The sequence below is a fragment of the Sebastes fasciatus genome, chromosome 9 (genome assembly GCF_043250625.1).
Source record: "Sebastes fasciatus isolate fSebFas1 chromosome 9, fSebFas1.pri, whole genome shotgun sequence".
NCBI classification, from domain to species: domain Eukaryota; kingdom Metazoa; phylum Chordata; class Actinopteri; order Perciformes; family Sebastidae; genus Sebastes; species Sebastes fasciatus.
The window spans coordinates 6520718-6544242 of record NC_133803.1 but is presented as its reverse complement, the minus strand read 5'-3'; the positions used below and the strand labels follow the sequence as shown (position 1 = coordinate 6544242).

The 23525-nt window shown below is 41.2% G+C and overlaps 1 protein-coding gene across 1 annotated transcript in view; it reads left to right on the top strand.

Moving 5' to 3' along the window:
- The first annotated feature begins 5191 nt into the window (after positions 1-5191).
- atp6v1ba (ATPase, H+ transporting, lysosomal, V1 subunit B, member a) overlaps positions 5192-23525 on the top strand; it is a 38708-nt gene continuing 20374 nt past the window's right edge. The window contains exons 1-3 of the mRNA XM_074645639.1: positions 5192-5477; positions 22914-22969; positions 23176-23274. Coding sequence (XP_074501740.1) covers positions 5207-5477; positions 22914-22969; positions 23176-23274 — 426 coding nt within the window. The 5' untranslated portion in view covers positions 5192-5206. The remainder of the gene's footprint in view (positions 5478-22913; positions 22970-23175; positions 23275-23525) is intronic.

Below are 23525 nucleotides of genomic sequence, written 5' to 3'. Positions count from 1 at the left end.
GCTAGTAATTCTTGAGACATAGCATTTAGCTGTGAAACGGAGTGGCCTTGCTGACGTCACATTCTTCACACAAAGGTGAAACGGAGGGGAATATCGTGTGCAGTTTCACCTTGGAGTAATGGAGTCTGTGAACGATCTTAAATTGCATGAGGCTATAGATCCTAATATTTTTCTCAGGAGTTGGTGGAGACCACGAGCCAAAAGGGGAGTAAACATTGGACTTAAATTAATCTGGTCGACACAAACGCAACTGATATTGCTTCACGCCTGGTGCTTGTGGAAATAGGCCATCGTTTGCCAACAGGTCATTATTAGATTACAGGTTTCCATGATGCTTTTGCTCCGGAAATATATTATTTATATCTCTCTGTCCAGCCCAGTCGCATAGTAAAAAAGACACAAATTTCCCTTTTTTTCGTGATGGTCAACACAAAATCAATTTATATGTAATCCACGTAAAAGTGAACCTGGAAGTATAGAGAGCAGCGGACCTCGCATATGAGGAGGTCGGGGTGGATGGGTGGGTCTAAAAACAACGGTCTTTCGCCGTGGGGAGACCACTGTTCGTGTCCGATGTGAAACCACAAGTCAACGTTGATTTATTTGTCACATAATGTCCTTTACTTAAGTTACAGCACCTCCTGAGTTATTTTAACCCAAACCGCAATCTTTTCCTATACCTAAGTAGTTTCGTTGCCTAATCCTAACCAAGTGGATCGTTCTTCCGGCGATCTTCCGCATTCATTGGGCACATGGAACATGCGCAGTAGCGTCCGCTCGGTCACATGACTCGGTCACGGGGTCCCAACGTCACGCCGTCGTCACGGCTTGCGCTATCGTCACGGTCTGGGTCTCATTCACATGAACGGAGGACGGGAATAACTATGGATTTGGCTATTAGTGCATTTTACAACTTTTAGGAACTAATGATTTAAATAAGGACTGTTAGAGTGTTCATACTGGGAAGTTGATTCACCAAAAAAAAAAATTTTCTGCTGAGTTACAGACGTCTCTTTCCCAATGTAAGTCTATGGGAAAAAGTATTTTTGTGCCAAATGGCATCACGTGACGGACACGGAAGTTGCAGTACCGCCGTTTGGCCACTACGAAAATTGGGATCAATGACCGACGCTCTTCCTGGAGGCTTTGGGAGGATCACCAGGCCCCCGTTAGATTGTCCCAGCAACATTATCGCCCATGCTCCCGATATACAAGAATGACACCTGCAACTCAAAATGCATTTGACATAAAAATATTAAATAAATGACAAAAATGAGAATAAAATTTCACTGAGGAAAACTAAACTAAAATACCTGACTGTTATGACTAAAACTAACAAAAACCAGGTGCCAAAATGAACACGGGTGCTTATCAGAGCGCTTTCACTGAAAACAGCTGCCTGCTTCTGCTTTAAGCTCTATAGAGCTGAGGGGAACTGTATGGAGCCTGAACAGTGACAGTAAGTTTTGGCATTGAAAATAAAATTTGCCATTGAAAAAGGAAACATTGGCACTGAAAAAATAAAAAAGGCATTAAAAATTATTTTAATATTTTTTTGCATTCTGGTGTTTTTCAATGGATTGTCTTCAGATTGAAAAAAAAAACTGTCTGCATAAAAAAAAGTGATACTGAAAAAGATGAAATCAGAAGATTTTTTTCAGTGCAATGTTTCATTTTTCAATGCCAAATTTTATTTTCGATGCCAAAACTTACTGTCATTATTTCAGCTCCATAGAACTGCAGAGTTGGATGATAATTCAACCCTAAAGGGAACCATTTTCACATTATTACCTCCGCCAAGGCTGAAGGCCTAGGAAGGAGGTTATGTTTTCACCGGCGTTGGTTTGTTGGTTTGTTGGTTTGTTGGTTTGTTGGTTTGTTGGTTTGTTGGTTTGTTTGTCTGTTGCTCCAAAAGTCTGCAATGGAATTGAATGACGTTTTTTGGAGGGGTGGGATGTGGCACAATGAACAATCCATTCGATTTTGGTGGCGATCCGGTTCATGATCCGGCTTCGGGATTTTTTTTAATAACTCCGCTCAGCCTGTGCATTAAAACCACAGGCTTTAAGACATGCGCAGTGTAACACAGTGTTAATGTTTTCACATTAAACTTGATGAAATTACAGTTGAGTTCGACCAAAGCACACTTGGTGATTGTTGGAAAGAGTAACGACGATGGTTTAGGTGAGTTTTACTTTGTTTCTGTCCAGTTTGAATGAAGTGTTTTACGATGCTCCGCTACGTACAGCTGATCTCCACATAACCAAATACACGTGGATGATGGCGCAAGCTGCACAGAGAGGGGGGGCAATCGTACTTGGGCACCTTGGTGGAGGTCTGCGCTCTATATTAATTATTATAATAATTTTACTTATTGTTCATATTAAAAATATTGGTTTGTGCAGCTACAAAGTTACGGAAAGGTTAAAAGAGGTGACCTGTCTGCAACAGGGTATGATCCCCTGTGAGTCTCCTGCTTTAACATCAACAGCAGTAGACATACAAAATGAATGCGTGGATTCCTATTACCTGTTACCTATTTGCCTAGATGGCTGGATCTGAGGAGTTTGAGGGAAATCATATCCCTTTGAACTCATCATAAAAAAAAAATGGTATTTCGAAAATGAGGGCACTGCGCCTGTAGGTAGAAGCCCTTCACTTGCATTAATTTGCTATTTTTTGCATGCGGCCTGAAACGTTTGGATGAGCTCTCTAGGGGTTGCCGTCAGCCTCACCACGGCAGTGCTTACCACGGCAGTGCTTACCACTTCAGTCTGTAGTGCTTTTTCCGCCATCAGAGAGAGAGAGAGAGAAAGAGAGAGAGCTGTGCATGTCTGTATGTGATGTGTGACTGCCACTGTGTTGGTTGTGCAGGGGGCATGGTTCAAAATCATCTTCAAAAAGTCGCTTACAGGCTATTGTGCAGAACATGCTGCGTCAAATGAGAATGGATCAGAGCCTCAAAAACGAGAAAACGGCAAACTAAGGGTTTTTAAGGGGAAATTTGTGCTATCATGTAATTTTACCTGTCACTCAACAGGATATTGTCTGTGATTGTGTGTGCGTGTGTGTGTGTGTGTGCGTGCAGAGGTTTCCAGAGCTACAAATCACTAAGCATTTCTGTCAGATTTTAAACATCTTATCATATTATCTCAAATAGTAGCCTAGCTGGGGCCTTTGTTTAGTGTTGTGTGCCGTGCGTTATCTTTCACTTTCACTTTACAATCAGCTATTCGTTCATGTCCTGTGTTCACAACATCAAGTCACATTGTCACAACATTAAGCATGTGTTTACTGTGGCCGAAAAGTTAGGCCGAGGGGTCTGACAAAGCGTCAGCATGTGACGAGGTGGGATGAGAACATGTTGTTGTTTAAGTTCAAGAATGATTTATTATTATAGCTCACCTGGTAGGGGGCGGGCGCCCCATGTACCACGGCTCAGTCCTTACCGCAACGCTACAACCTACAGAATTGGAAATCCCAGTATACGTTCATTCATCTCTTTCTTCAAACTACTTCAATAAACAGCAAACTAAACTGCAAATAACGACTGGAAATCTGTTGAATTGGGTGTGCATAAGATCATACCTATATCTACCTGTGTATAATGGATCATTGGAATCTGTTCAAATAAAAAAAAAATGCCATCACAGTGGCCAAACGGTGGAATTACATAAAGGAAGTACTTGAGTTTCATATCTTCTTGACTCTATTTTTCATTCGGCACCAACTAGCAACTTGTCGTTAATTGTGACAAAAGCATACAAGCTGTGATGTTGATATAACATGATAACGAATTGATGATAAATCAAAATATCTGCAGGGAAGAAGGCCTATGTAGCTCTCAAATGCAGCAAGCATACATTCAAATAAGCTAAGAAAGAAACACAATATGAATACTTTGGCACATTTCCCCAAAAATCCACGCTCTCCTTTCTGGTCTACCAAAGAATACAATAAATCAGCAACAATTAATTCAAAAATCTGCTGCACGAGTGCTGACTAAAATCAAAAGGAGAGCAAACATTACGCCTATTTTAAAGTCTTTACACTGGTTACCTGTTAGTTTTTGTATTGATTTTTAAATTATTTTATTAGTTTATAAGGCACCACATGGCCTTGCACCAGACTACCTTGCAGAAATGCTTTTTGGTTTATGAACCAGGAAGGTCCCTCAGATCCTCCGGTTCTTCTCTTTTAGTTGTTCCGTAAAGCGGAACAAAAACATTTGGTGATGCTGCTTTCAGCCATTACGAGGAGAGGAACTGAGAGGAGCTGAAAATATAGATATTTTTAAACGTAAACTAAAAACCCATCTATTTAGTCTGGCTTTTATGTAGTGTTTTATAATTTTATGGTTTTATTGTTTATACTTATTTTATTTATCATCATCATCTTAGTGTTTATTTTACTCTATTTCGTTTAATCAACATTTTAATGCTGATCATTATTATCTCTTTTATTTTATTTTAATTCATTATTTCAATACAATCTGCTTATTTTGTGTAGTTTCATAATTTGTATTAATTTAATTTGTTATTGTTATTTGTATTCCTTGTATTTTATTTATCTTTTATTATCTTAAATACCAATCTTTTATCGCTTTCTTATTCAATGAACTTTTATCTTGGTTGTTTTGGTGTGCATTATAGTCTCTAAATCCATTTTTAACACTCTATATTTTGTCTGTCCAGCACTTTGAATTGCATTTGACTTGTTTGAAAGGTGCTAAATAAATAAAGTTTGATCGATTGATTGATAAGGACCCCAGACTTGCTTTTATTTTTAATGCAGCAGAACTGGCAGCTAGATATAATAGCTGCATGCTACACCTACCTATATGCAAGTGCTTATATTTTTTTTATTATAGGCTATAAACAGATAATAATGCACTATATTCACTTTTTTAATAGTCGTGTATCACAGCTGTTACCCTGCACTATAGTCAGTTTTAACAGTTTTCTTCATCTCCTTGTATTTTTATATCTGGTATATTTTTTTGTACTTTGTACTACTAACTTTTTACTGCCTTTTTACTAACATGTTTAGCACTATGGAACTGTGATGCTGGAAACTTGAATTTCCCTCGGGATCAATAAAGTTACCATCTATCTATCTATCTATCTATCTAATCAGATGGTCCACCTTGCTCTGGTAACGTGTTATGATTAAAAGGTAATCCCCTACTTACCCATATTTTCTGCTCATGCGCCCATCAGTCAGCTCCATCCCCTCTGCAGGAGACATCCGGGTCCTCGGTGTGTCACATGACCAGCGCTCTGCTGTCATTCATGTTATTCAGCAGCATCTAGAGCAGCTCTCTGAATCATCCTTAGCTTTCTCCAGGTCTCCTGCTCTTTATCCCAAGATGGCAACACTGGTGGCAAACAGGGCGATGGACGTGAACGGCTTGGCAGCAGCGGCGAGGACACACACCCAGGCTGTGACCCGAAACTACATCTCTCAACCTCGGCTAAGTATGTAACGTTAGCAGGCTGCTGGAGGTAGCTAGCTTCTAGCTTCAGCTGTAGCTAGTGGCTAGCAAGGTTGTCGTGCTGCATTCAAGGACATGGGAACAGTCAGGAATACGAAGCTCTTGTTAGAATACTCCGCTTATCTCAAGCTTTTATTTGGCAAAATACCATTTCTTGTTACGCTTCAGTTGGAAAAAAAATTCAGCTCGGATCCAGGATAGTAATACAGGGAAGTAGAAATTGAATGAGAAAGTCTTAGTCATGGTTTTTCACACAACAGTGTGTATTCCCAGTTACCATGAATGCAGCATACGGGGGCTAATGTTAGCTAGCTACCTCTCAAGCTATGAAGCTAAAACTGTGAATCACGACTATATACAAGCGATCTGTTTTAAGCTGACAATCAAGTGTGGGTTAAGGTTACACTTTAGTAGTATAACCAACATCTGTAATTATACTTTTCATGCTGTATTTATTAAACTAAATGTCATTCGTGTCGAATAGCAGAGCAGCTAAGCTAGCTGCGGCTAGCTCGGCGTCATTAACCGTTTTAGCTACACGTAACAGGAACTGTAGTCATTAGTTTAACTTAGACTATTCTATATAACGTGACAAGTCGGATGTTCATCTAGGGACAAATACATCCTTGTCACTGTTGTGATGACTGGCCAGCTAGCTAGATGCTACTAGCGCAGTGGGTTAGCCCACACTGCAGCAGTCAGCTGACTGATGGCAGCATCACCAATGAAGGAGACAGCGTGCAGTGTGTTTGTGTTTAATGTGTTGAGTTGAGATCTGAACATGTTCAACAAAGCTCAACTGCCTTCAGATGTGCCCTCACTGCCGTGTTATTACTGTTATGTGGACTCCTTGTTGAAATGTTGGAAGCTTCAGCGTCTGGTGACAGATGGGATGATGTCTCATGTGACTCGATCACATGATGAGTGGTGGTGCAGCCTGCAGTGGTGTTGATGAGAACAGCAAACCTGCAGCTTTCTCCTGTTGGTTTACTGACACCTTGACCCACAGTTGTTAGACAAATGGAATCCGTTTATCTGTGCTGATAAGAAAAGAGTTATTAAGAAATGTTTTTTGTTGATTTGTTTGCCATAAAAGTTGTCATGTTTCTGTCCTTTACATGGCCATTTCAATACAAAAGATTTTACATACTCAGACATATAGTATTCGAAGTTTTCTGATGTGTTCATGGTGAACTAAATAATTGTAACACTGACAATTCTATAATAGTAGACCAGGTCTTGTGGAAAGTGTCACATTTATAGTTTGGCTGTTGTGCTATAGTGTTGAGTGTTCAGAAATCAGAACTTTGGCTAAATATTTTTAAGACAATAATGCAATGCTATTAGCATATGTGATCAAATATTTTTTTCAGGTATTATATTTATTAGATCATGGGGGATAAAGAGATGAATGGTGATAAGTCCAGCCGATTTATTTGCTGTTATTACTTTTATTATATTGTAAGCAGGGTTTGAAATTCATTTTTTTTCTCTTCCATCCACTGTGGCAGGCAAGTATTTGTTTTTAGTCTGCCACTCAGAAATTGTATATGCCACTTTTTAAATCACTGCGCTAAATGAAGGAATAACATTTTATCTGTCATTCAATATTCGATGTATTTTACACAAAAAACAATATGCACATGGTAAATTCCAGTGTTCAAATTACACCATAGCTTCCGGGGGAGCCCTATTTTTCTATGGTGGGATGGTACTGTACACGGTACTGTACTGTACTTTGTTATTTTCATCTATAGTGGTTGTTTGCATAAAGACACACAATTCAAATGATTATTTAAATATTTGCTTTGATAAAAAAAAATCTTGGCAAGCTGCTTAGAGCTAGTGTTAGGAAGTTAAACAGGTCATAATTCCCTCTCTAATATCTATTTTATATTACTGTGAAAACATATCCCTCAAACAACTCAAATTCTTAAACTCTTAATTTTACGAGGTTACATTTGAACACATCATGATAACGTTGTAATTAACCTTCGCCCAATAGTCATTTTTCCTAAGCAGAGTTTGAACGCCTCATAATAATATATTATAAATATTCAGTATAGGTACAGTATGTTTCGAAAAATCTATATTTTTGACAACAATACAACCTAATTATTATGTTATTCCTTCAAGGAGTTTGCTACTTGTATAACACATTTTAGTTTTAAAAAAATCATAAAAATACATTAAAAAAAAGAAAAATCCCTGATACATAAACCCGGGCCACACTGCCTGTGTGAGCAGTGCGTCGCGGGACCTCTTGCTTTTTATTTTCTGCGCCCATGTTAACAGGTTAGAGCAGCCACACTGCTCGCTTAAGCTGCGTGTCTCTTTTAGAGATTCAAGGTCTCGCCTATTTTTTCAGCGTGTTTTCCTCCCTCAACAGTGAAAATGATCTTTTGACAGTATATGGACATCACTCCAGCAACATTGCTACAGTTTCCATGACTATATCTGTAGAATATGTCACAGGCATGAAAAAAGTAAATATTTATTGATAACTCCCGTTTCAAAATAAAAGCCCCTCTAGTGTTTTTCAGTAGACAAAATTCCCTTATCTGTTAACACACGGCTTTTATTCTGAAATATTTGCAGCACGTCTCCGTAAATTAATAAAGTATCGGCTTTTAATTGTGGATTATTATTTACAAATGAGCACACGCTTCTAAACCTTTTTCTGTCTAAAATAAATATAAATGACATTTACAATGATATTAAATGGCCATTATGAAAGGCAAACTCAGTAGCAGCGCTGCAGCAGAAACGCTGTTGGTGTGGACATAAGCGTGTGAGAGACGCAGCAGTTCAGCGAGACAGCCACCGCGTGCTGCTCACGCATCCAGTGTGGCCCCGGGCAACCCTGAAGCCTAATCCTAAATAAATCCAAAATTTAAATGGAGCGGGGTAACCTGTCTCAAAGAGCTAGCCTTCAAATAATTTCATTAGCCTGTAGGGTTTGAACAGTGAATTTTAGTACCTCATGATAGTCTGAATGCTAGTTCAGCTTTATTACCAGCAGCCTGATATTAAAAGTATGGATTAGTCGAGTGAATCACATTGGTTGATGATGTCAGAGCTTTAGATGAATGTCCTGCTTAGGGAATGAATGGTTACACAGTATTCTGTATATTATTGATCATTTTATGGCCATGCTGGTTACATTATTTCAATCAACACAGTTCCAAATGTTGTTCCTTTTTGGCACTTTGCTCTGTGGGTCTGATGCTGAGTCTTCACCGTGACTTTGATTATGCTGTCGAACACGGCCCGAGCCATGAAGCCAGCAAGGTGATGATTTTTCCGTTTTGTAAGTGTCAGAGAGGCAAGCATGGACTAAAAGCCTCTTAGCAAACTAGAAGGAAATGACTTAATGGAGCTTGGGTCATCTGAGAGGTAAGCATAGAGCGTGCAACATGTGATAAAACCCTTATTCTAAAAACACCTAACCATCCTACTTCTGAAATTCTCTTATTTGCTGAATGGCTCCCCCTTTTTTCTCTCATCAAACACATTACTAAGCAGCAGCAGCAGCAGCGGTCCATTCTGATGTTGAGGCAGCAATTCAGAGCCAAATGATTATCTCAAGTAACTGTTCAGAAAGTTTTTATGTGCTCCTCAAATACTGCAGGTGCTGCATTTACAATGTGTTTAGCATGTTTAAAGACCCTGCTGGTGGCTAGAGGAGATTTTTTTTCCCTTTAATGTCTCTTATAGTGCTTTTATGTGGACATACATGGGAGAGGCATACACAGGCACAGGTCTACAGGTGTAGTTTTATTGACTTAAGTGCAAAACTATAGAATTTACACCATCATACATTATATTACATGAGTGCCAGTGCTAATGCAAACGCCTGTTCACCAGAACCGAGTATATACTGTAGCCCATGTTAGGTCCTGCTCAGCAGGAGGTTTGAGAAGCTATAGGGCCCTGTTGAAACCTGGTATTAATATGCGTCCTGGGTGAGACAGCTCTAAGTACAGGTGTGAACGCACTCAAGACGCATTGAGGTCCGATCGCTCAGACCACAATCGGAGGTGGTCTGGGCCATATCTGGCCACATTCTTTTAGCAGTGTTTACGCCAGTGTGTCCTGGGCCACATTAAGAACTGTGTGTTTTACAAGAGCGGTGATCCACAACGCCTATACTTTATAAAGGTAGTAAAATAATGGCAAACACTTTTGTGATCGGATCACCCAAAGACACATGTTAACGGCAGGTCTGAACAGGGCCGTTGATCCTTTCAGATGGACAGCCAACCACTCGGGGCTGCAGAGAGAGAGAGAGACGGTACACATCTAGAGTAGGTTTCAGTTCTCAGTTGACAGTCCATTAGTGAATTATGTCTATTATTCCGGAGTGTTGTAACTTCTGAACTTCTTTTGCTGAGCAGAGTGAGGTTGTCCTGTTCCTCTTTTAGTTGTAAATTCCCCTTTTTGTAGGGTATGTGAATCACATTTTGTGCCAAACCATATTGAGAGTCAAACAAAGTAAATGGGCTCAAACAACGAATAGAATGTCTCAGAATGAAGAGCTGACAGCTACAGACGACAAATGTTCTCAGAATTAGCCTTGTCCCTGTTACTATAACCTCAGTTTGTGTAGAGTAGGAAATCCCAAAGACTTTGTTCAGTATAGCCAGTTTCCAGGCATCAAACAGTCTATAAGATCACAATGTTGAGATGGTTTTCCGCTACCTTATTGACTTGACAGAGCTCTAAGAGAGGCAGCTATTGAAAAGCTGCTCCCGAGACAGAGCAGGAAAATAAACAAATAAAGAGATTTCTCATCAGACCAAGCCTTTTCTTTTAAGAGGCCTTTGTCTCTCTCATGTCAAATGCGACAAAAGCTATTAGCCCACGAAATGGCTGGTCTTTGTTTTAGTAGTGCATTCTGTCATTTAGTGCTATGAAAAGACATAGAGCAAGGCACTATACTTCTTTGTGAGGATTTAATTAATGGTAATAATGTAGTCACGATAAACAAATGTCTCATCTGTCACCCTGAAAGTAATTTCTATAAAATCAATGTTATTTTTATAACAGTTCTATAATCCACATTCTAATTAGGCTTAAGCAGCTAGCTTGTCAGTAGGAAAAAAAAGACTCCCGTGGGCGTTTGCCATTCTTCTCATGAAAGAACATTAAAATGTAGGCTAAGGATTTGACACCATTTCTGTCTGTCGCATGAACAGAAACCAATCCACATGAACAGCATACTTGTATTGCTGACCGCTCCATCGTTCATTTCCTGACATTCATCTTTAGAATGGGTGGCTTATTTAGAGAAGTGCATATTGTCCGATAGGAAAAAAATCCCCCATGACATTGTATCAGTCGAGTAATTTCCATAGCAGCGGTGATGATTAAATCTGTGCAGTGAGCCCAGTGTTGGGAAGGGTCTCTAACTTTTGGTCTCTTGTTTCTGGTTTTAGTTTTAATATTGTATCCACCAAAGCTCTCGAAACGGGAGCAAGTTTTGCTGCCCATTAGTATAGCTAATATTCAGATAGTTGAGTATATAGCATGCACTTTTAATATAACCTGTTATTCTCAGTCTCATCATCTCAACATTTCTCACTTACTCACTGTAACTTTTCCTCGTCCTTGACTATAGTTTTCCATCTTCATGTAGTAGTGCAATACATTAACCATCAACATCTGTGATAACTGGGGGGGCGGGGCAACGGCATCGTCGTTTGGCGCAACCTTATCAGCTGTAACTGCCGTATGGGAGCAGTGCAGAGTGGCGGCCGTTAGCTAGCCGGTGGGGCACGCTCACATGCGCGATATATTATTCAAGCATCGATATTGCCCACATATTCGCAATGGTCACAAAGCAGGATTTGCGATGTTGGCAAATAAATGCAAACACGTCATTCTACAACTTTTTTGCTGCTAGATACAAAAGGAAAACTCGCACGGTTCTCATGTTCCATGACTAATCCAGTGCTTCCCATTAATTACCTCCAGTCTAGGTAGGCCCGCCACAGTTTCATAATGAAGTGGAAATATTTTCACACTTCTCAACGGGTGGGGTTCTACGTCTGCCCGGGGGTGTGATGCGACCGCCTCTAAAGTCGGCTCGGAAAGGCCCGGAATGAAGTGGCGTGTGGCACTGGCCATGAGCTTACTGTGCCTGCTGCACCAGCGCTCCCTGTTGGGAGGAATGGGGCTCCCAGCGTTACTGTCGTCAGTGTGTATCAGACGCTGAGGGGCGTGTCAAAACTACCTGAAACGGGCTGCACACCCTGCACGCTGTCATTGGCTGGGGTTCACTCACCCAGCGTTGACACAAATTTGTTTTGACGCCACTTATTTCTATAATGCATTAATGCAACTTTGGATTTTTAGCTTTTAGCGGGCTCAGTTTTAAAGCTAGAGCGAAGATACTGGTATCAAATGAAACTATAAAAACCTAAGGAATCCATCGGTACCAACCATTTCATACTAGCTTGTTGTAAAGGAGGTTAAATAACGCTCCAAACTTGCGCTAAGTTTTGGTGAGGAAAAACTTCCATGGCCATTTTCAAAGGGATGGATATGGATTCTATGGGTACCCACGAGTCTCCCCTTTACAGACATGCCCACTTTATGATAATCGCATGGAGTTTGGGGCAAGTCATAGTCAAGTCAGCACACTGACACACTGACAGCTGTTGGCCATGAGTTGAGCATATTTTTATGCTAAATGCAGTACCTGTGAGGGTTTCTGGACAATATTTGTCATTGTTGTGTGATGAAAATGTGTGATTAATTTGCGATTTATCCTAATTAAATGGTTCAATCGATTGTATGTATTTATGTATGAATGAATGTATGACGTGAGCAGGTTAAATGCTCCAAAATGTGCCTGAATCACAGCAAACGGCTGTAAACTGTTGCTCTGTCAAAGCCCCATGCTTCTAGCTATTGTAACCATAGCACTCCACCACCTTTGTAATGAAACTGTTGTGTTAACCAGCTGCCTTTCTGTATAGACAGCTTTGTTCCTCTACTATACTACCCGCCAGCAAAAAGGCCCTGCAGACAAGAGGCCCCACTCCGCTCGCAAATTTGCTTTTGGTTCGAGTCTGATTACATTTCCTCACAATCAGAGCAGTGAGGTAGGGAGTCCTCTTTATGAGGAGTACCTGCGTACAGTACCTACAGGGTTAAAAGCCCGTCTCATCTTACTACACAGATTGCTTGGCAATTGGTTGGAAAGAGGCGTGTCTATCCTGGCTGCTGTTTATAACGTACTTTCTGTTGAAAACTTGATCCTAGATGGGCTTTTGTATTCAAAAACATAGCAATTTTTTTTTTCACTACACTAGGTGGAATGGAACAGCTTGTCCGGTGTGAAACTCTCAAACAAATAATGGTTTATTTTAGCAAATCCCAGGGATACCTTCTTGATCTTATTTGCTATGACCTTGATGTTAAAGTGCCAATCTCGAAGATTTTCATTGAAGCAAAATTCAGTTAAGTCACTATTTATCAGCGTATTTGGTAACACAATGGTGATTGAGCCTATGTGACCCACTGATGATATATTTGCAGTATTACAAACTGGGTGTCTGCGGCAACGTTCCCGGCAAGAAATGCTGTATTAAGGCCCGGTCACACGTGCGAAATTAACATTTGTCTCCCGTTCACTTCCATTCCGTACCTGCGAAGGGGAGAAAAAACTTTTGCTTTCGGCGACGAAGCAAATTGGCACCTTCACATTCCTGTGGAGTTCAACTTCGGTTGAACTTTCAGTGCAAATATTGGATCCGTGACTCTTGGGGCTGAAACGATTCCTCGTGCACTCAAGTAAATCGATTACGAAAACCGCAAATTGTTTGCATCGAAGCTTCGATTCGCGCAAGGGTTTGCGGTGGCTCTATCAACGGTGCGCAGATTGATTTTGCGAGTGCAACTGAAGGTGGACACTAGGGCTGTCACAAGCAATCCCAAAACAATTATTGGTTTGGTTGGTTGTAATTGCATATTGGCGCTCGACAGCTTGCACCTGAGAGAGAGAGAGAGAGAGAGAATACGCAGAGCGAGGGAGAGAGAGAGAGCGATGAACGGACTTACTTATACAGTCTATCCAGAACGCACTCATTTCTGGCGAAAGATCGCAACAATTGATAAGATGACAGACATCCTTTTACTCGTAATGTTGGATATAGCTCCTGTATTTTGTGCCCACATGATTTGATCAGTTTGGATGACTCGTGCAGCTCCAGCGCGGCAGAGAGGAGAGACGTGCAGCGAGAGTCCACAGGGAGCAAGACCCCCAAATATTAATGAATCGATATCAATTTTGATTTTGAACACATCATCACAGTTCGATCAGTGGCAGGCAAGTTTCTTTTTTTTGTCTGCCACTTTTGAAATCTCTGCACTAAATGAAGGAATAACATTTTAGATCTGATGTCATTCAAAAAACATGAATTTCTTACAAGGAATTTCTTCCTGCCTCAACGAATAGATGCCTCCCGGACGCAGAAAATGTAAATATTGCGGCGAGCCACACTTTGTCGCTGACTGGTGTGAATTCAGTGTTACAACCTCCAGATTCGTCACGTGATGCCACTGGGCCCAAAAATACTTTTTCCCATAGACTTGCATGGGGGAAGAGATGTCTGTAAATCAGCGGATAATTTTTTTGAGGTAAATCAACTTATGAGTTCAAACACTCTAATTAGGGGTGGGCGATACATCGAATATAGTCGATGATCGAATAACTCTGGCTTCCTCGCTTTCCAAAGCAATCCCATATGACGAAAAACTGCAAAATGCAAAGAAATCACGGCCGCTGTAAACTACATCGCAACGCTGGTCAGCGTAGTTGAAAAGCCCTGATTCAAAAGACTCATTAAGACACTTGATCCAAAATATGAACGTCCAGCTAACAGAACCAAAGCTGTCAGCCTGAATAAGTGGACAAGACTGCAGTTTTGGCAAAATTGTTCCAACAGAAAACCACTAATGAATATAAACAAGAAGGTTTTAATGCAGACAGATGCTGCAGGGACTACAAGAATCATCATATTGGTGTGATTGTATGCATCAAAGGGTTAAATCGAGCATTTATGAAGTGCTTAGAGGATATTTGAAAATATCGCGATATATCGTGTATTGCGATATTGCCTAAAAATATTGCGATATTATTTTTAAGCCATATCGCCCAGCCCTCTCAGAGCGGCTGTGCTGCAGCGCCTCTTTTCACCCCCCTGCCTCCCCACCCCCACACCCGAAAAGCCCAGTCTGCTCTGATTGGTCAGCTGGCCCGCTGTTGTGATTGGTCAACGAAACTAAACTCTTTGGACTCCGCTTCAGCTCCGCTCTAACTGACTTTGTTTGAGGGCGTGCCAAACTAGCCGCTATAGGCAGATATTATGCAAAGTGTGTTACATGGCGACATCGCCACGTTACAGAAGAAAAGGCTATCCACTTCTCTTTATACATCCATGTTTGATCCAGTCAGTTAATGTGGTAGTATTTTCCCCGGTAAGCAGTGGCATTGATAAATACAGACATGTCAGGTACTTAAAGCATTCAATCCCATGTTTTTCAATTATCCAGCCGTAGCTGTTCCAGTCAGGCTTTATGGAACATGGCCCCCATGTTTCTTTTCATTTCAGTGCTTTTGTTTCCCCATCAGTGCTGACATGGCTCGAATTGTTCGACGATTAGTTCCTTGAGCCTGTTAAAGAATATGAACCTTAAGGAATACGTTAAGATTTCTTCAAGTATATGTTAATACACTGCTCAAGTGCCAAATGTACATTGAAAGAGTACTTAGGTAATCGTTTCAGACTGGCTGTGAAGAGATCCTTTCGTAGAGCAACTACACTGTCAAAATGGCAAACAAAATCTGCAGTCATATTTTATTTTCCATTCTCCAGTTGAGCCAACGCTAAAATAAGGCTCAGGTTATTAAAATCCAGTGGGTATCTTCATCCTGGTAATCATATGGGTTTATTGTCGGTGTTGTCTCTTGGCAACAGACTGACGTATGACTGCCAGCACGTATCAACTCCGTAGCAGCTCAGCAAGGAAACGCTGTCCCTGGCAACACAAAGAGGTCATTCCATTTGATTTGTCTAACTCTTAAGCCTCATGTTAGTTCACATTAGAATGCGTTTTTGCACAGAACAAGGACTTTTTATTCTCTTTGGTTCCAACGTGTGGTAGCTGGCCCTGTGGTCCAGCAGAGGGAGTTCTTATAATTCACTTTCAGCTTGACCTGGCAGTAAAAAAAAAGAGGACACTAAGTGACCGAAGCCATGCTGAATGGATAATCATGACGCCGAAGGATCTTGAGAAGCAGTGTGTGGAAGTATTTTGGTTTCTTCACTGTAGATGGCAAAATTACCAACAAAGATGAGGCTGTTTGCTGACTTTGTAAAAAAAGCAGCTGCCTTACTCTAGAACAACGACAAATCTGAGGACTCACCTGTGAGCTGCAATCCAAGTGAGGCTGCGGAGGCACCAGAAAGATGGAGCAACGTCAACTGTACAACCTCTTCTGACTACCTGCTTTTCACCAAACTTATCCTCATGACCCAGATGCTTGTAAAAACGCTGTCACCGATAAGACAGCGAGATTTCTATGCAAGGATATGCAGCCCATTGGCATTGTTTCTGGAGAATGTTTTCAGGATAATGACAGAACTCAATACACCATTCCAGTAGGGTTTTTCCACACATATGTGCCGGCTTGGCTCGACTCGGTTTGACTCGGCACGTCAGCCCAGCACGGCAGGGATTTGTGTCTCCATTGCAGACGGTGGCTAAATACCTTATCATTTCCTATATTCTTCACAGTAAAAGTTCTGTAGACTAGTTTTTAAGAATAGCCGCCAACAAATCTCTGCTAATTTGGAGATAAACATTACATTTCCTATAAATTCTTCCCAATAAAAGTTCCACCGTTATTTTGTTTATTTAAAAGCTTTTATTATGAAGCAGCAAAATCGGGAAATGTTTTTCAGTGGTCAGCAGTAAATAAACATCTCTCCCGTACAGCTGAAAGCGAAACGATAAAATAAAGCAGATATCTGAAAGTACAAACGGGGAACCACGTGAGATTCAGCCAGAAGCTATAACCAAAGTACTGAAAGCTGAACACACAACGTCTCTGGTCTCCTGCACAGAAGTTGAGTCTGGCTCGCTCGCACACGCTTGTTTGAGGGAGAAAGGGGGGGGTCGTCGCGGGTTGGCCGCGGTCGGCGAGACGGCACCGCAACCCACTTGGAGGCACCGCTGCATGAAACTCACTAATCTTGTCGGTTAATAATTGGTGAACGAGGGTTGGCTATCGGTTAAAAATTAGCATCCCTAACTGAATGGTAAGACACACACGCTGACCACCGATGGGGTGCATTACGCTTCAAATTCCGTGTTGGTTTGCTTCCATTCAAACTGGACTTTTGGAAAAAAGTGACAGCCCTGCTGTGAATTTTGTCCCCCATCTTTTACATTGTAGTCGCTCTATGAGGGGTTTGTCCTTGGCCAGTGTGAGCATGATTACAGTGACCAACAACTCTCCCAACATGCAAATGGCATATGAATGTTGTTTTATGGTAGACTCCGGGAAACAATTCAAACCTATCCTTTAACGATTAACGATGCTCTTCATCTCATCTTAGCTGCCATTGCCACACCTACCAGAGCCAACGTTCTCAGATTTTGGCACCACGGTTTGTGTTTTAACCAGCCACTGGAAATGTGGAGAGGAGGGTAAATAAATGATCCTGACCTGCAGCACAACTACACAAATGTGTGGGGGCCCTATGGTGGACTGTCCCGTGCCATTTTGACCAAGTGCAACTTTGATACTAGTGCACACTGCCACCTTAAACCATCAACTGTCAATGGAAAAGTGACAGTAACAACATGGAAACAAAGGCTGTAGAATGATTAGAGGATTAGAAGTAATTTTATCATGTTGCGTGTGTGCGTGTGTATGTATGGGTGTGGGGGGGGCTGGTTGTAGGTTTGAGGCAATTAGCATTCCCATGTCCAGTGGGGCTGTGGGAATCCCTTGAAGTAGAGGCGAAGACGTGATTGTGAGGTTGCACATCACAGCAGCCACTGCTTTGTAGCGCTCATTTATTGTCAGAATGATGATGCGCCCCCATCTCCATCCCGGCTCTGACCCCCCGCCTCCCCTTGAGTTCCTCCCTCTTTCAGCTGGGAAATTGAATTGTGTTGGAATGCTCTGTGCCTCTTTTCTCTGGCACTTGAATGGGCTCTTTAGTATTTCACACCAAGGTGTCCTTCAGGGTGCGAGGTCAGGCTACCAAAACAGCTTCTAGTGGCGGATTAGGACCAATTAACATCTTTGTACACAAAGGGCTCTGGCAGCTGAACAGGCTGCAGGGTGACCCACACTGCTGTTGCATGCCAAGCCAGGGGACTGCTGCACTTGAGCTGAAGTAGCAAAAGAGGGGTGGAGAAAGTTTTCCAAACCTAATGGGAAATGTTGCTACTTCACACCTCATGGCCGTATAGCCCATTGAGCAATCGTTATCTTGTGAAATGAGAGCAAACCACTTTTTTTTAAACATCACAGTTATACGTAAGAGGGTACCATGAACATTTTTTTTTCTTTCATATAATGATGGGCTACCATATAGGCCAGGGTTAGGCCTTTAATCCCTCTGGAACTACCCATTCTAATATTATACGCACCTCAGACTTTGTGCCACCAAATGGCTGATCAATTTGCTAAAAGAAATCAACCTTAATAAAAATAAAAAAAACTATAGGAAGTAGCAACTGATGTAATTCCACTCAGAGCCTGACAATTGCAGGAATTTTGAGGCCAATACCAATGTCAATATTTGGAAGTTTAAAAGATCCAATAATTACATATTGGCCGATAATAGAGATGTCTATGACCAACATACAGTATGTACTGAGAGGGACATTTTACAGTAGAACAAAATAAATGTGTCAGTGCTCTCTAGTGGGCAAACTAAGTCTTTATCATTTCTCTACTGTAATTTCTTGTTACTTGGCCAACGGCTGATCTAATTGTAGTTTCAACATGACAATAAAGAAATGGTTTTCACAGTTTGGCGTGGAACAACTAGACTAGCCTGCACTCAACCTCACTAATGCAGGTAAAGGGAAAATGGTTCAATCACAAAATAGATATTTCCATTTCTTTTTTTTTCTTTTTCCAAAGAGTAAACTCCTTATGGTCTTTTTATAGTTTCTGTATTATTGTATGTCTGTGATGGGATGTTGTGGTTGTGAAATATAGCTTGATTGTCCCAATGAATGAGGGAAGGCAATGTTACTTTAACTTTCTTTAAAATTTCATTTACCTCCTCCTCTCGCTGTTACCAAATATCTACCATTAAGATGCAGTACATTGATGAATTTCTAAGATGTTCCTGTATAACTATGTAGCCCAATTTCCCCTGCATCATTATTATTATTATTATCACCCTTCAGTTAATAGCCATGTGTATCTATTTTACGTATAGGCTAAGTGTAGCTGCCAACATGGACAGTCTGCCATTTGTGAATGGAAAAAAAGGACTGGCCATAAAAAGAAAAAGAAAAAAAGATAACGTTGTGAAAATGTGATGGAATTTCCATTAAAGCAGGTTTTTTGTGAAAGGCATGTTTGCGTATGGGGAGCTGTCTTGAGCTTTAAGTATAAAGATGTCAATTAACTAACTATAAAGCAATCAACTTCACGCTTGGTGGGTGTATTGCTGCGGACCCAATGGTGCAATTTGACCACATGGTGGCGCTATATACCAATGACCTTTACGTTTTGGCCTGTAACTTTTGAACTTTTAAGTCTCAGAAACACAATTCTATCAATCATTCTATTCAGTCGTCCCATAAATTTTGTAGAGAGAACATCTCTGGACCAAGCCAGAAAAAGGTGCTTTTTTTGGATTATTGGTGTTCCGTACAGTTTAGTTAAAGCTGGCCCTCACAGTTCGCTGCTCAAATACTGTGGGCAGGGCTTATATTAAAAAAATTGTCGTATCTCCTGAACGCTTTGTGCTATTAGGACCACATTTGGTGGACATACTGTATGTAGATATGATATCTGAGTGATCATGGCAAATTTGGTGCCATTTGGGCAATAGGTGACGCTGTAGCAGCATCATCTAACTATATGTATGTATGACTATCCTTAGCTTATCTCGAGAACTGTTCATCCAATCAACTTCATACTTGGCGGGTACAAGCAGCCATAATGTGGTTCTGGAAAACGCTGCAATCAGCACTTCCGGCGGCCAAGTAAACGGCCTGTTCTGGACGGGCATGCTCTCTCCGAACCGGGCACTGCACTAGTTGTAATAACAATAATTCTTGGAGCGGTTGTGAAGTCATGGACTGATCTTCACTGGGGAAAGCCATACGGTGGTTGGATTTGTATTTTGTGTACGACAAGTATACTTTGCTCAGTGTATGGTGCTCCCCAAGTATATGAATTTACATGGTTACATATGGCTGGTTGGCTACATGGTTATGGGGATCTGCATTTATACCATCCAGTGAAGATGAGGATATTGTATCATGTGTTGCTATTTCAACATAGCAGGTGTGGGCTATACCGATGAAATCCTCTACTGTGGTTAATGTTATTTAGCAATATTAATGTACATCGTAATATAGTACATTTTCTGGAAAATTGGAAAAACTGTTTATGAATAACAGAACCAGAAAGAATGTCTGTGTTGGCCAATCTACCACCATACTTCATCACAGCGATGCAAAAATCATATTAAATGTAATATAATAACGTGTTTGATCATTTTAGAAAAAAAACTTTTGGCTGGTATATTTTACTAGAGCCCAATCATTAATATATGACCGATAACTAGTAAAATATTAATATTATATTTATTTAATTTATTAAATATATGTGTGTGTTCGAACAGCTCATTTGAGTGAAGCTGTATGTTGGCTGTTGTAACATGGCACAATATTAGTACAATTATTAAACCATGTTCTCATTCAATAACTTGCCCCTCACTGCAGAGCAAGGTCTTGTAGAACAAACAGAGAAATGTGTGTGAGAACTTGAGTCATTCACCAGAATCTGGGCCCTGAGGCAGGAACTGAGATAAAGGAAGGCTGTTTAGAGTAAAACTAATTTTATTTTGGAGAGGAAAATGTATTTGTGGTGCCCTTGGTTTTTATCATCACACTTGAGCCATCTTTTCTCTTGCTCTCTCAATAGTCTCTGCCCCACCCTCCCACCACCACCTCCCACTCCACCCTCAACACACACACACACACATACACACTGTCTGCCTGGCTAATAGAGGGTGAAATGCAGGTGTGTGTGTGTGGGAAATGGCTGCAATACTGTAGCGCATTGACAGGTTATTTTGTTGGCCTCTGCCTAATTAGTGGCATAGTGGATGCACCCCGCTAAGCTTTAGTGCTTTATGTTCGTACCAGTCTGCTCTAATTTCCTCGCACCTTTGATATTGGCCCCGAGACTGACGGCTCGCACATAAAGAGGAACACCAGACCATGATAGAAAACCCGGTGGAAACAATACGGGTCTGCAGATGTGCACGAGGGCCGTTATGGGGGGCGTCAATGGATTTGTTGCAAACTCGACGTTAAATCGGCCTCCACGTCAGCAGAGTAGGGATGCTGATTTACAATTCTTTTCTGACCGATAGCCGACCCTCTTTAACCGATCATTAACCGTTAACCGACAAGATTAGTGCGTTGCATTCAGGGCTGCTAGTGCCTTACAAGCCGCCCAGCTGCAACGATAAGCCGATGCACAGACGGGTTGATTCGATCATTTATCACCAGCTGCAGCGTATGAGCAAAACAGACTGAGTCCTCAGTTCACCAGTCCATGAGAGTTACTATAGCAGCCACGACGCTGCGTGCATTGTCGCAGCCACTTTCCCAGTAAGAGTCTCCGCCGCATCATTTAGTTTAGCTGCAAGCTTGTCAGCTGCGTGTCTGCCTGGCGTAATCTTTCGGGGTTTCCGCCAGTGTGTTGCAAGCCCGGCGGCCCGCTGTGTGTACGATGATGAGTATGAAGCTAGCAGTAACGTTATAACTGTGAACGTAGCAGTGCAGTGTGTGTGTGTGGTGAATAAATGTGTACCGATTCATGTTAAATCAAGCGGTGCCAAATTTCAGTACCTTAGCATGCATCCGAGTGAGAGTATGAGCCAGTCGCAGTGGCGAGCCAAAAGCTGTCACAAGCGGGGTTAACGTTAAAAACTCAACGCTGACAACCCTCGCTGCAATATTTGTAATGCAAAATGCAAAGCTGGCCAGTTGTAGCCTCGTAGCATTTATTCACCGACAAATAAAGTGTACACACACTGTCTGCTACACTTTTGTTCACAGCTATAACACCACACACGTACACGGTCTGTCAGAAACTCGCTGAAGTTTCACTGCGCTGACCGTATGTGTGTGACTACGGTCAGCGCAGTTCACTACGGTGAACTGGGGACTCCGTTGTCTGTTGTGCTCATACACTGCGAGGCACAAATCTTGTCGGTTAACGGTTAATAATTGGTTAAAGAGGGACGGTTATCGGTTAAGAATTTTTTTTCAAAGTTAGCATCCTTAATCAGATGTGTGTTAAACTATGCCCTGGAGATAGACTGACGTTCTAAATGCGTAACAATGTTGAAATTGAAACTTAAATTACATGTTTGTTATTACAGAGAGAGTAAATTATCAACAAACAAAAAAAGTACTAGTATTGGTATCGGTTCAAATGCGAACGGTGCGCAACCCTAAAAATACTGCTTATCTTCTTAACAATGACCGAATCCCAGAACGGCATGCATTTGGCAAGAAATGACCTCTACTTTGTGTGATGGAAATGAGGGAGCTTTAAGCACAAATTGAGAAGCAAATTGCCATTTCACCTCATTGAGGATTAAAGAAATACACAGCAGCTAAAGTTCAGGGAAATGGCAATGTGTAATGTTTTCCGTGACATATTTGATGTGTTGTGTCCATTGAGTTGTAGGAAGTTCTTTCAGTACATTTTGCTGCAGTTATTATAGTTTAATGTTGGGGAAGGCCACAGGCTATTTCCACTAACCTTCATCAATGATGACCCTTCAATTAGTGCTCTATTATTGTGAGGCACAGAAATAACCACATGCCTGTGTAATTGTACGCAACCATACAAGTGAATTTCATGCATTTTTTCCTGACATTTTCCTGCCTTTTGACATTCGGGCCTCGAAGTGCATGAAAGCTGTTTAAATCTCCCCGTGAAAGGTCAGCTTGTCATTATTAACAGTATTGGTTGTAAGGGCGTCTACTTATTCTCACGTGGATTGGTGGCTTTCAGTCGTACAAAGAAATGGGAATATTGTCAGTATTGCCTGCGGCATTATCTTGTCTTGATGCCTGTTGGAATAAAGAAATGAATGGACTATGAAATTCTTCTCTCTTTCAGCCTACTCTACTGTGTCGGGTGTAAATGGACCCTTGGTGATCCTGGATAATGTGAAGGTGAGGCTGAATGAGTTGTCATATTACTACTACTAATACTGCTACTACTACTAATAATCCATTTTGAGAATTTATTAAAGAGGTTGAGAGTGTAAAAGCAGTGTCTTCACAAGCCAATGTACATCACCACTAAATATTATAATATTCTGATCTATTTAGTTTCCAGGTAGCTGTAGTGAATCTGTGTTGATTCTCTTTTGAATTAGTTCCCCAGGTACGCTGAGATTGTCCACCTGACGCTGCCGGATGGCACCAGGAGGAGTGGGCAGGTACTGGAGGTGATTGGAAGCAAGGCAGTTGTCCAGGTAAGAAACAATCCAAAAAGTGCACCTCCTCTACAGCTGAAAATGGTCCCCAACATATTCACAACTTACTCCTTGAGTGAGTAATGTTCACTAAAACCACGGTACCCAGCTGTTTTAGGAAATTACCGGGCCTTTTTAAAAACATTTAAAACGAGGTATCTGTGAGCCGTTTTCAAAGATTCTCTCCAAACATGTTTTAAGACGCATGAAAGATTTTCTAAGATAAGATGAAGCTTTATTTATTCAATTAA